This window comes from Peromyscus maniculatus, chromosome 7, assembly GCF_049852395.1.
Source record: "Peromyscus maniculatus bairdii isolate BWxNUB_F1_BW_parent chromosome 7, HU_Pman_BW_mat_3.1, whole genome shotgun sequence".
Lineage (NCBI taxonomy): Eukaryota > Metazoa > Chordata > Mammalia > Rodentia > Cricetidae > Peromyscus > Peromyscus maniculatus.
This window is the reverse complement of record NC_134858.1, coordinates 73,226,481-73,239,150: the sequence shown is the minus strand read 5'-3', so window position 1 is coordinate 73,239,150 and position 12,670 is coordinate 73,226,481. Positions and strand designations below refer to the sequence as shown.

Genomic DNA, 12,670 nt, shown 5'->3' with positions numbered 1-12,670 from the left:
CACATCTCTCTCCTCTGATGGCACACTGCCAGACCCCACATTTACTTCTCCTTTGCACTGGACCATTAGCCCTCTCAAGAGTGAACACCCCGGGTCATTTCCTCTCACAGTGACAGATCCATTCCCATCACTCTGCAGCTTTGAGTGTCTTAACAGCTCAGACGCTCTATTCTTGGGCCTTTCTTGAATACCTCCTTGGAAAGAAGGCTCGTTCTTAATGAAAATGCTCATCAGGGAACCATGCTGACGGTGTCATGGTCCTCTGAGCTGGGACAACCAGCATAGTTTCAGCACTTGGAAACCAATAATAAGTGGGCAACCTTCTATTGCTTCCTTAATTTAAATAAACAAGTGGATTTCCAGATACTATGTGAAAAGCTAGTAAATCATCAATAACTTCAGCAACTTTGGTTGTATAGAAAGGACAGATATGTGAGAATATATTTAAAGCAAGAGGCACAGGTTTACAAATATTCATACAAAATATTTTCTTAGAAAAAAAAGCATGTTCTACTTACTAATTGTTATCTCTACCAGATGAATGGGTGACCACATGATTCTTATTGCCCCCTCTTTTGTTTATTTATATTTTTAGAAAATTTCCCCTGTCACATGCCATCAAATGCAGTGAACAGTCTTGTTTCAGTACCAGTACAAGCAAGCCAACTGTAAAACTACTTATAAGGAAATTTAAACTCTAGATATTTGATGATACTAAAGCAGTATTATTCTCGTGAGGTTCGTTTAAGATGCTACAATAATGTTGGAAAGATAATCTTTATCTTTTAGATAAATGCACTGATATATTCATGGATGAAATGAAGTTTATGGCTCTTATGGGTAATTAATTCATTATGTATAATAAATGGCTGGGAATTCAAACATCAAGAAGTCATGAGTTTATTATTACTGAAGTTGGGCAACAGATTCATGATGCTCATTTCCATATAGTTTACTTTTATATTTGATATCTTCTATAATAAAATACACAATAATGGCCAATATAACAATCACTTAATAATAACTAATATCATACTTTTTCTATAATAAGTAGGCCTATCTTCTAACTGTCTCTACCTATTTTCATGCTGTTAGTTTATTTTTTGAGACAGAGCTTCATGTAGTCCAGGCTGGCCTTGAACTTGCAATGTAATAAGGCCTTAAGCCTTATCCTACTACTCCCATCACCTGGGCACTGAGATTAGAGGTGTGTGCCACCAGATAAGGTAGATATCTCCATCTTCAAGACTCTCAGCTCAAAAAGCATCTCATGTGACAGTTTATCCACTTGTGTGCTGAAAGACACACAGGCCACAGTGACAGACTCACTGTGTGTCATGCTACTCTTTCCATCTCTTTCCATGATCATCCGGGTCATGCTACTCTCTTCCAAATTCAACATACTTTTAAAATACTTAATGTTTATATGCTTTTGAATATAAGAATGAAATATTTTAATCTTTTTTAATATTAACAAAATAATTTTTCTTCCAAACCTTGTGTCTTAGGGTTTCTATTGCTGTGAAGAGACACCATGACCACAGTAACTCTTATCAAGGAAAACATTTGACTGGGGCTGGCTTACAGTGCAGAGGTTCAGTCCATTATCATCATGATGGGAAGCATGGCAGCATGCAGGCAGACAAGTGCTGGAGAGGTAGCTGAGAATTCTACATCTGGATCGGCAGGCAGCAGGAAGAGAGAGTGAGGAACTAGGCCTGCCTTGAGCTTCTGAAACCTCAAAGCCCACCCCCACAGTGACACACTTCCTCCAACAAGGCCACACCTACTTTTAAAAAAAATTAATTTTTTTTTTCATTTGTCTTTATTAAGAAATTTTCAGCCGGGCAGTGGTGGTGCACGCCTTTAATCCCAGCACTCGGGAGGCAGAGGCAGGCAGATCTCTGTGAGTTCGAGGCTAGCCTGGTCTACAGAGCAAGATCCAGGGCAGGCACCAAAACTACACAGAGAAACCCTGTCTCGAAAAACCAAAAAAAAAAAAGAAAAGAAAAGAAATTTTCTACTTACTCCACATACTATCCACAGATTCCCCCTCTTCCCTCCTCCCTCCTCCTACCCCCCAGCACTCTCTCCCAAGCCACCCCACATCCCCACATCCCCCAAATCAAGGTCTCCCATGGGGAGTCAGCAGAGCCCAGCACACTGAGCCTAGGCCGGTCCAAGCCCCTTCCCACTGCACCAAAGCTGTGCAAGGTGTCACACCACAGGCACCGGGTTCCAGAAGCCTGCCCGTAGACCAGGGACAGATCCCAATCCCCCTGCCTGGGTGCCCCCCAAACAGTTCAAGCCAAACAATCGCCTTCCGTATCCAGAGGACCTAGTCCAGTCCCATGGGGTCGCCACAGCCACCAGTCCACAGTTCATGGGCTTCCACTAGTGGGCCACACCTACTTTAACAGGGCCACACCTCTTAATAATGCCACTCCCTATGGGCCTATGGAAGTCATTTTTATTCAAACAACCACACCTTGCCTTGTCATTAATTCCATTATTTGAACTCCATTTGAACTCTATACTTAAAAAGGAGATCAGTATGTTTGCTCACTTATACTTAACTAAAAACATCATGTTGCACATGAAGCTTATCTACTATTTAGTTGTTTTGTTGTTGGTTTCACTACAGTTTGTTTTTGTTTTTGGAGTTTTTATTTGTTTGTTTGTTTTCTCTTTACGAGGCAAGAGACCAGCAGTAACCAATGTTATCTTGTCATTTTACAAACAGCTATCTTAAGACCTGGTACATTCCTACATTTCAAGTGCTTACTATATATCTGCTAAATTAAATGCATGAATTAAATTAGGATTGCTCCATTTACAAATCTATGCTTTTCCAGTATGATCATGTATAATAAGACTAAAGAGTGTAAACTAATTCACGCTCTGTGGTTCCTTCCTACTCCATAACTCAGCTAATCTGAATCATCACATGTTCCAAAGTTAAGTGTCCATCTAGTACAATAACAAATAGAATAGATATGTCAGTTAACAAAGCTGGCATTTATATTTTAAGAAACAAAGATCTAAAGAAATTACTCTTCACACAGCTGTTATTCTAAAATACGACCTAATTTTTTTAAATATTTAAACAAAATTTTAATTATTGTATGGGTGAGTGTCTATGTGGAGGTATGTGTACATGAGTTGTCTGCAGAGGCCAGAAGAAGGTATCAGATCCTCTGGAGCTGCAGTTACAAGCAGTTGTGAGCTGCACTTACGTGGCCGCTGGGTCCTCTGCACCAGCAGTCTGTATTCTTACCTACTGAACCATCTCTCCAGCCCCTGCTCTAATTTTTAAGACTGCAGCATACTAGGATAATAATACTGTGTTATACACCATTAAGGAAGACCTATTTGGTTTGAAGTAACTGCTAGATTTGGAAGTATTCTGTAACCTCAGATTTTATGTCAGTTTTTTAAAAAAGATTCACATGGAGACAAAAAGACTTTTAGGTTCTTAACTGAAATACTTGCAGGACCATTAAACTCAAAACCTCCAGAAAGAGGGAAATTTGTTTGTCAGTGGATTTGTTTGTTTGTTTGTTTGGGGGTATTTAAATAAGTAACTTGGTCCTTGAAAGGGAAGATGCAGAAATCAAAGGCCTGATTGTCTGGATCCTGCTTTGTGGTCATTATTCAACTGGGTTCCCAGCAGGCTGCAGTTGAAAGGAAAAGATCCAAGTTCTGCTTAAAAATCAGACTAAAGAGCTTGCTCAGCACCCTGCTCACATTATGCTGTTTGTATTCACCACTTAAAAGTCTTTGGACAGTAAGTTGTAGGCAATGACCTCAGGCTTCAGGGATATTCTTGGTTTATAGAAAGCACCCCTCTGACTTGCTTATGAGGAGAGGAATGTTTTTCATGGCTTTCACTTTTCTCGAAGGATTCCCCGAACATCGAGATCCTCAGGTATACATGAGACCCATGCAAGAACGTCACGAAAGAGAACTAATTTTTCCTACTTTGTTGGGAGAAGGAGAACAAAACCGAGTATTTCTGCTCATCTCCCTGACTAGTGAGGACTCTCACTCCTAGAGGGACAACGATTTTTTTTCTTCTCTGTCTCACCATCTGCGAGAGTGAAGTTATATGCACAATCTGAGATAATATTCGTACAATTTCCCAATCAAAAGACTCCTGTGGAGCTGAGATGCAAAAACATCAGGAGGATGCCAACACTGATATAAAGGCAGGGCTTTCTAAGGTTTAATAGCATTATATCTCCTGAGTATAATTATATAGTTATAATAGAATTATACCTTTTGAGTATAACAGTAAGTGACTTTGGAGCAGATACTGCAAAAGAATCACAAGTCAAAATTAGTCAAGATTATCCATTTCTCCTTGACAGGTTCACAGTAGAGAGGGCGTTTAGTCCTTGAGATACAACAACCATGCCTAGCGTCCTGCAATCCGGCTGAACTCGGACATAGGAATATGCCCAGGACTGCGGCATGGAAAATACGCTAGCCTGCTTGTCGCCCCTCCCCTCTCCGTTCCCGCGGGATTGGAGTAGCTCTGGGTCGCTGACGCCATCCTCATGCCCCTGGTTTGCATGGAGCATGCGCCTCCTCCTCACTTCCTCTCCAGGAGCTAGTGGAGTAAAGCTACGCCCAGGCCCGCGTCCGCCCGTGCAGGAACTTCAGCACCCGCGGAGCGGACAGCGCCTGCTGCACCTGCTCACCTGCTCAAAGGCGAGCATCCTCTCCAGCCCTGAGCAACCGCTAGCGGCCCAGCTCCTTTCCCTCCCCTCGCCCAGGCTCCGGTCCCTGCCAGCTTCTTACTCCCCTTCTCATTCATAACAAAAGCTACAGCTCAGGGGCCCAGCGCCAGGCTCTTGCCAACAGAGAGCTGAAGAGCAAAGAAGAATGAGGTTCCTTTGGACCGGCTCTTGGATACTGGTGTTGGTGCTCCATAGCGGCCCAATTCAAGCCTTTCCCAAACCCGAAGGCAGCCAAGGTAAGTGGACATTTCTCTACTTCTGAGCTCTCTTTCATTTGGCCCAGCAAAGATAAAGCTTGGCGTGACCTGTGAGCTCTAAATCGCTTTGCCTAGTTTTTCTAACCAGATCTTATCCCTGCGTATTGGCAGAATCGTTTTGACTTCAGAGAACGAAGATGGATTTTTCTCCTTCACTTTTTAAATAATAGAGCAATAACATGGGCTATTTATAAGGATCTTATTTTGGAAAAGGGTGCAAGTGCTTGTTCTTAAAGTGGTTTGGAATGTTTTCCTAAGGTAATCTATTCATTACACATGCAGGATATTGTGATCTCCTTTAATGTGCCAGCAATGGTCATCAAATTTTATTATTTCTAATTGAAAAGAGTTAATAAGCCAAGAATTAGAATTATATGTTAAATTTCTGATCAGAAAACGAAAGTGTGATTGCATTTAACTCAGGAAATGCAGTAATATAATAAGCATAGCAACATTGATACTCATCATGTATACAACTGGTAATCTTTGCTAACATACACTTTATTTCATAACCACCCAGAAGTATTTCTCCAAAAGTTTTTTCACTGTGTTTATTTTAGCAAGAAACATATCTTACCACCAAAATGTACAATTAAATTTATATTTGTGTGTATTTATTCTAGACAAACCTCTGCATAATAGAGAATTAAGTGCAGAAAGACCTTTGAATGAACAGGTAGGTCAGATGTGAAATGACCACTGCTTTGTCATTTTATTCTTGTTATCATTTATTGTAATTATGTTGTGATAGTTTGGCCATTTTGAATTTACAAACTCTGGGAGATTAATAAAAATTGACAAAAAATTAAGATGAGAAATCTAATTTCAATAATGACATGTTCTCAAAGTTATGTACCTTGAGTTCTGTATAATATATAGAGCGTCCACATGATGATAACCAGCGAGATCAATACTGTACCCACTCATAAGATTGCTTAATTTACTGAAGTGCTGTGTGGTTTATTTTGTTGTTTTGTTTGAGACAAAATCTTGCTGGGTAATCTTGATTGGCCTACAACCCTTGATCTTCCCGCCTTATCCTCTTGAATGCTGGGATTATAGGCACATGCCACCAAGCTTAGCTGAAGATTTATCTTTTGTCAATATTACAGGAGAAAGGAATTAATACTTAAAGTACACCAGCCCTTTGTTTTATCTCATTTAATCCTTGTAGCAGTGCTTTATGCCTTCATTTTACTAACAAAACTAAATCTCATAGAGATTAAATCATTTGGCTTGTTGTATACTTGGTAAGTTGTGAAGCAATGGTTTAAAATGAGGTCTGTCTCCTGTTTTTTTCACAGATTGCGGAGGCAGAAGCAGACAAGATTAAAAAGACATACCCTCCAGGTAAAAGGAAATCACACTGCTGTTCAGTTAAATAATGTAGGTCACGGGATTCTAAACTAAAATGGATGTGTTGGGCTTGGAACTTTTCTTCCAGAAAGCAAACCAAGTGAAAGCAATTATTCTTCTGTTGATAACTTGAACCTGCTAAGGGCAATAACAGAAAAGGAAAAACTTGAGAAAGAAAAACAATCCATAAGAAGGTCCCCGTTTGGTAACAAATTGAATGTGGAAGATGTTGATTCAACTAAAAATCGAAAGCTGGTTGATGAGTATGATTCTACTAAGAGTGGACTGGACCATAAATTTCAAGGTAAAGGATTTAAAAGATGCTTTGCTACCTTTTTTTTTCCTCATTTTGATTTTTTCATTACATATTAAGAAAAGGTCACATACTTTCAAAATATATCTAATATGCTCATAACCTTTCATTTGTCAAGTCCAAAGCTGACATAAAGCCAGCATTTACTGGTAATATAAAAAAAAACACTCTAGAGCCTCAATTTTCCCCTTAATGTTTCCTTTACTAAAACAGGTATGGTGGCTCTCACCTGTCATCCCAGCACTCAGGATGCTGAAGCATCAGAACTCTCACAAGATTGAGTCCAGTCTGGGCTACATAAAGTACCAGGCCAGCCAGACTCCGTCAAAAAAAAAAAAAGCAATAAAAGTGATGATGATGATTAGTTTCCTTACTGATGCTTTGAAAATTTTTAAAATCTGGTATCTGTATTTACATTATTAAATCCATTTTACCATTTCTGTTTATTTTAATAACTAGTACAAGTAAAATATTACTTCTTCAAACAATCAGATGAATAAAATATGCCCCCCCATGGTGAGATGTCCACTATTCTCTTTTGACCATCTCCTCATCCTACCGTTGTTCATCTAGCCATTCTCATCTCAGTTTTAACCCAGACTTCTCTGGGCTATAGACCAATTTTCTCCCTACTTAATATCTTGTCTTAGAAATTTCAGGTCCACAGAAAACTGAATATATACCAGAGTCAACTCATGACCTCTGTCCTCCTCACAAGTCCTCTTCAAAAGATCTTTCCTTTTTTGCTGATATTTATCCTTTTTTGCAGGACAAAAATCTAGGATTGAACTATTTGTCTTTTTTTTTTCTTACCTCTTCAATCCTAATCTTTCAAAACTTATTCATTTTGCTTCCCAAGTTATCACCCATATTTTTACAGAAAAAAAAAAAAAAAATACTGTTCTCAGCTGGCACACGCCTTTAATCCCAGCACTCGGGAGGCAGAACCAGGCGGATCTCTGTGAGTGAGAGGCCAGCCTGGTCTACAGAGAGAGATCCAGGACAGGTACCAAAACTACACAGAGAACCCTGTCTCAAAAAAAAAAAAAAAAAAAAAAAAAACCACTACTGTTCTCAATCTCCACTATCCTTACCCAATACTCAATCATGTCTCATTTGAACTACAATCAAATCTTTTACAGATCTCCCAGCAACCACTCCAGCTTTATTCAATCTATTCTTGATGTGACAACTGTAGTGGACTTTTTAATTTACAAATATAAAATACTGAAATATATGCACGCCGTTCTTTGCAGGGAGTGCTCAGTATCAAACCTGGGGCCTCATGCGTGCTAGGCGGTTAATCACTCTGCCATTAAACTACAACCACAGAGCCCTTGAGAGTTTTTGGTTTTTGGTTTTTGGTTTTGGGTTTTGTTTTTGTTTTGAGACAGTATTTCCTATATAGCCTAAGCTGGTCTTAAATTCATGATCTTCCTGACTCAGTTTTCTGACTGCTGAGATTGCAAACATGTGCCACCATGACCAGCATGCCATTAGGTTTTTGTTTTGTTTTGCTATTTTGGTGTTGTTTGTTTGTTTGTTTGTTTGTGTTTGCTTTAGCCAAAACCTTGCATGTAGCTCAGGCTAGCCTGGATCATGAGGCTCCTGTGCCTCCACCTAGATGCTGGGATTCCATGTGATGAGCAGAGCATTCCTTCTTTATTTTCCATAAATCTCTTTTAGTGGATTCGCATTTCTCTTAGGACCAAAACCAAAATCCTTCATATAGTTCCTGTCTTCATAGTTGCTGTCAAACACTTCCAGGTTGGTCTAGCATCCATGATCCGATAGACACTTTGCCCCTTGCCTTCACTGAACTTCCTGTAGTTAGAACTTTTATATTTGTGACTGTAACCACTTATGATTGTCTTTATCCAAAACTACACTGAAAAGCTCACAAGAACAGAGACATTATGAGCCAGTGCCTGAATAGTCATTAATTCATTGCGCGATTCTATAAATAAGTGAAGAAATGAAGGGATGTGTGAGGGAATAAGTGAACTGATGTAAGTAGGCCTTGAGGAAGTGAGAGCATTTTTAATTCTGCAGACGAGTGCTTAGAAGTGAGTACAGGCTTTCTTCTCTGTCCTTATTTTGTTTCATGGCAACAAGAGAATTATGCTGATTATCTCGGGGTTGGGGGGGGGGTGCGACTCCCAATTAAATAGGACTTTCACAGAACATCATAGCCTCAGGAGAGTTTAAATGTGTTGAGTGGATAGAGGCAATGATTTATGTTTTGCTACTTGGGGAATTTAAATCTTGGATCTACTTTTTAACCTAAGGTATGTGGACCAGAAGCAAATAGACACTGGGCATAACTGCATAAAAAATAAATTTAATCACTCTGGTTGAACAGAATATTTGGTTTAATAAAGTAAAAAAGAGTGTAATATCTGCCTGATTTGATTAGTCACACTGGTTGTAAGCACCAGCAGAGACACGGATTTGCTTGTGACTTGACCACAAACTCCAGCAGCTACTTTTTAAATTATTCACTTTACTGCCGGCTCGTAGGTTTACAACTGTAGGGCTGGTCCTCATGACTGTAGGCTTATCCCAGGATTTACTTTAACTTTACTTGAGATCCTAGGGAGACTGAGTCAAGGGTCTTAAAGAGAATGTTTTATGGATGAAGGTCTAGTTTCCTTTCAGAGTCTACAAATCCTAGAGCCAGAAAGCCAGAGAGTCTGAACCCACTGAGACATCCGAATAGACCATTAGCGATGTGCAGGAGGCAGAGTGCGGGAGAGTGTCTTTGGCAGGCTATGTTCTCAGACCCCAAACCGTCTTTAAGGAAGCTCCAAATTCAAAATTTTGTCTTGCCAAGTTCTCCTTGTGTGATTTATGCTCCTTTGTGTGTTTGGAAGCAGAAATTGATCGTGTAATTCCTACATTGCGGGCTATGAACTAGATAACAAGCTCTGTGCATCCAGGGACCATGCTGAACCCAATCATCACTCTACCAGTGTCTGGCAGCTGTTAAGACTTGAATTCAGTTTGACTGAAGAAATGAATTCTGAGTGTTAAATGAGATACTAGATGCAGCCATCGTTCTACCTCTGGTGTCTGGCACATATGAAGACTTGGATTTAATTTTACTGGAGAAATGAATTCTAGGTATTAAATGAGATATTAGGGATACAAGCCATAACAGGGAAGATAATGGCAGGGCACAGTCCTTTGATGTCTGTATAGAACACCGTGGCTGCCTGAAGGTTTAAAATTTGAATCCATGCTGGCTTCTTTCTGAGGCTTCACACAGGGAACATAAAGCACTCCTTTGTGCGCAGCTGGGAAATCAGCGTGAGATATTCTTCTCATTTTCAAAGAGCTTGGGGGAAACCGGTGGAAGGTAAGTGCAATGGCCAAGTGCTTCACTTTTAACTGCAGCTCTCAAAGTTCCACAGTGGGAGATCTGAGTTCCTGGCTAGAGAGCTGGCCGTGGCAGCAGAGGAGGAAGACATTTCTTCCGAGTTACCAGCATTCTCCCCGTTGGGGAGTAAATGAGCTGAAAAACAGTCATCTAGGTTCTTTTCCAGCTTCCGCAGGCAGCCAACGTTCTTTCTCCCTCAGATCCTAAGGGAGAAGCGGGGAGGGAAGTAAATTCTTCCACCTCTGCAGAGTCGGAAGACAAGTCCCCAGCGCCTGGCTTGCAACCCACAAATGGAAATTTCAGGCCGAAGTGATAGAGAGGCTGCACTCCTGAGAAAAAGATGAAGAACTCGACTTCCAACCAGACAAGAGGGGAACTAATTTTATGATTCTTGTCACCCTGGCACTTGGGTCTCAAAGGGCTCGCAGCTGAGCAAGAACTCAGCCTTTCATCTTAATAAGGCTGTGTCCAAAAGCAGGAGAAGGTGTCTGCCTGAGGCTGCAGATGTCACCATCCCCTTAGTCTAGAGGAAAGGCCATGCCATGGGAGAAATTCCCTGGCCAAATCCCGGAGGGCCTTGGAAGAAAAGAGCGGAATTGGGATGAAACTAAGTTGTTCTTTCTTTGAGGGAAAATGATAAAGATTATATTCATAGTACTGGGCATAATGGTACATGCATTTCATCTCGGCACTCTGAAGGCAGAAGCAAGCAGATCTCTGTGAGTTCAAAGCCAGCCTACACAATGAAGCCCTATCTCAAAAGAAAAATAAAAGTATTATTTACAACATACCCGACAAGGAATTCAATTTCCATTTTCTCCAGAAGATAATCACAATTCCTTTTCTTAAAAATCTAAATCCACTATGCATAATTACAATAGCACACTCTTCCATATACTACTGATTGATTCAAAAGGTGCATTTAACATCTTATTTCATCTGCTCCTTACAACTCCATTAAAATCAAATTGAAGATACCCTTATTCATATTCGCTTGTTTTATTGTTTTTTTTTCAGTACTGGGACTCTAACCCAGGGCTTTACAAAGGCTAGGCAAGCATTCTACCACTGAGCTAAGCACAGAGCCCAATACCCTTATTATTTTCCACAGTGATCCAGGGTTGTATAGAAAACAAGAGATATCACTAGGCTAAACTACCGATCTTTCCCATCTGCATCTATGTGATGGGGAGAGTTACACTTTGGAAATTGGATCTGCCCAATGTGGTATAGATTTCTGGGATTCTTGTATGGCTTGAACAAGGCATCCTTGCCCTTGTCCCCTTTCTCCCTCATGGTATTGGATGTCATTGTCATCCTCATTGTTCTTGTTGTTTAGAGTTTGAGTCTATTTTGTTTCATTTGAGACAGGGTCTCTCTCTGTAGTCCAGCCTAGCCTCACATCCTCTTGCCTCGGGCTCCCAAGGGCTAGCATTGCAGGAGTGAACCATCCCACGCAGCCCCATTTCCTCACTCAGAATGATGCCTTGCTTTAGTCTGAAGTTGTGCTGCCAAACGAATTCCCAGGAAAACTAAGGACATATATTCACAGGCTTCTCGGCAAAATTTGAATGTTGTTTATGCAGATCTCCTGATTTATCTCAATATTTTTATTCCAAGCTCATAAAATAAGTTCCCTGTCTTTTGGAGATTGGGTTTTATTATTGTCATTAAGCTTTAACATTAAGCTTTGCTACATAGAGGTACTGTAGCAGCCAGCCATGGCAGTCCATGCTTGTAATTTCAGCACTGGAGAGGCAAAAGCTGGAAAGTTCCAAGTCAGCCAGGGTGACATAGTAGGACACTATCTCTAAATAGATGAATGATAAATGAGTAAATGATAAATAAATATAATAAAAAATGTTTAAGTATTTCAAAACTTATGATGCATAGACTAGGTCTGTACTCGCCATGATGTAAAGCTGTACTTGCTCTGTCTAGATGACCCAGATGGCCTTCATCAACTGGATGGAACTCCTTTAACTGCTGAAGACATTGTCCACAAAATTGCTACCAGGATTTATGAGGAGAACGACAGAGGAGTGTTTGACAAGATTGTTTCTAAACTGCTGAATCTCGGGCTAGTAAGTTGTTTGCATGAGAGCAAACTGAGTTCTTAGAACCCAGTGTCTTCTTAGTACTTAGACTCTGCAGTGTCTTCGTAATTCCGGTAACCGAATGTTCATGGGGCACCCACTTGGTACTGGGCTCCAAAGGATTCCCGTGAGTTCATCAGAAGAGCCAGATAAGCACACACACACCCATCACACAAGCTGTTTGAGAGTCATATGAGCTTTGCAGCTTGCCAGAGAATGGCATGTGCCCAGTTGGAAGTCAGGACAGGTTTCGGAGGAAGAGGTGTTTGAAATGAGCTGAGAAGGGAAGTCAGGATATAACCAGCAGAGGCAGAGGATGTGTGTGGCAAAGCCAGAAATAACACCAGCAGAGGCTTGCAGGGTGTGTTTGAGGAACTCTGAGCAACTGAATCTCCCCGGGTCTCAACTTGGTTGCTCAGCCCTGACACAGCCAAAGCAGGTTTTACTGAGGTTCTTACTTTGCAGTCACAAGGGTCATGTAACCAACCATGGGACCTGAAGCCATAGAGCAGCATCCTTCTGGTGTC

The 12,670-nt window shown here is 40.7% G+C and overlaps 1 protein-coding gene across 1 annotated transcript in view; it reads left to right on the top strand.

Moving 5' to 3' along the window:
- The first annotated feature begins 4,567 nt into the window (after positions 1–4,567).
- Scg3 (secretogranin III) overlaps positions 4,568–12,670 on the top strand; it is a 41,595-nt gene continuing 33,492 nt past the window's right edge. Inside the window, exons 1-5 of the mRNA XM_006973741.4 lie at positions 4,568–4,978; positions 5,623–5,675; positions 6,304–6,349; positions 6,444–6,659; positions 11,989–12,131. Coding sequence (XP_006973803.1) covers positions 4,888–4,978; positions 5,623–5,675; positions 6,304–6,349; positions 6,444–6,659; positions 11,989–12,131 — 549 coding nt within the window. The 5' untranslated portion in view covers positions 4,568–4,887. The remainder of the gene's footprint in view (positions 4,979–5,622; positions 5,676–6,303; positions 6,350–6,443; positions 6,660–11,988; positions 12,132–12,670) is intronic.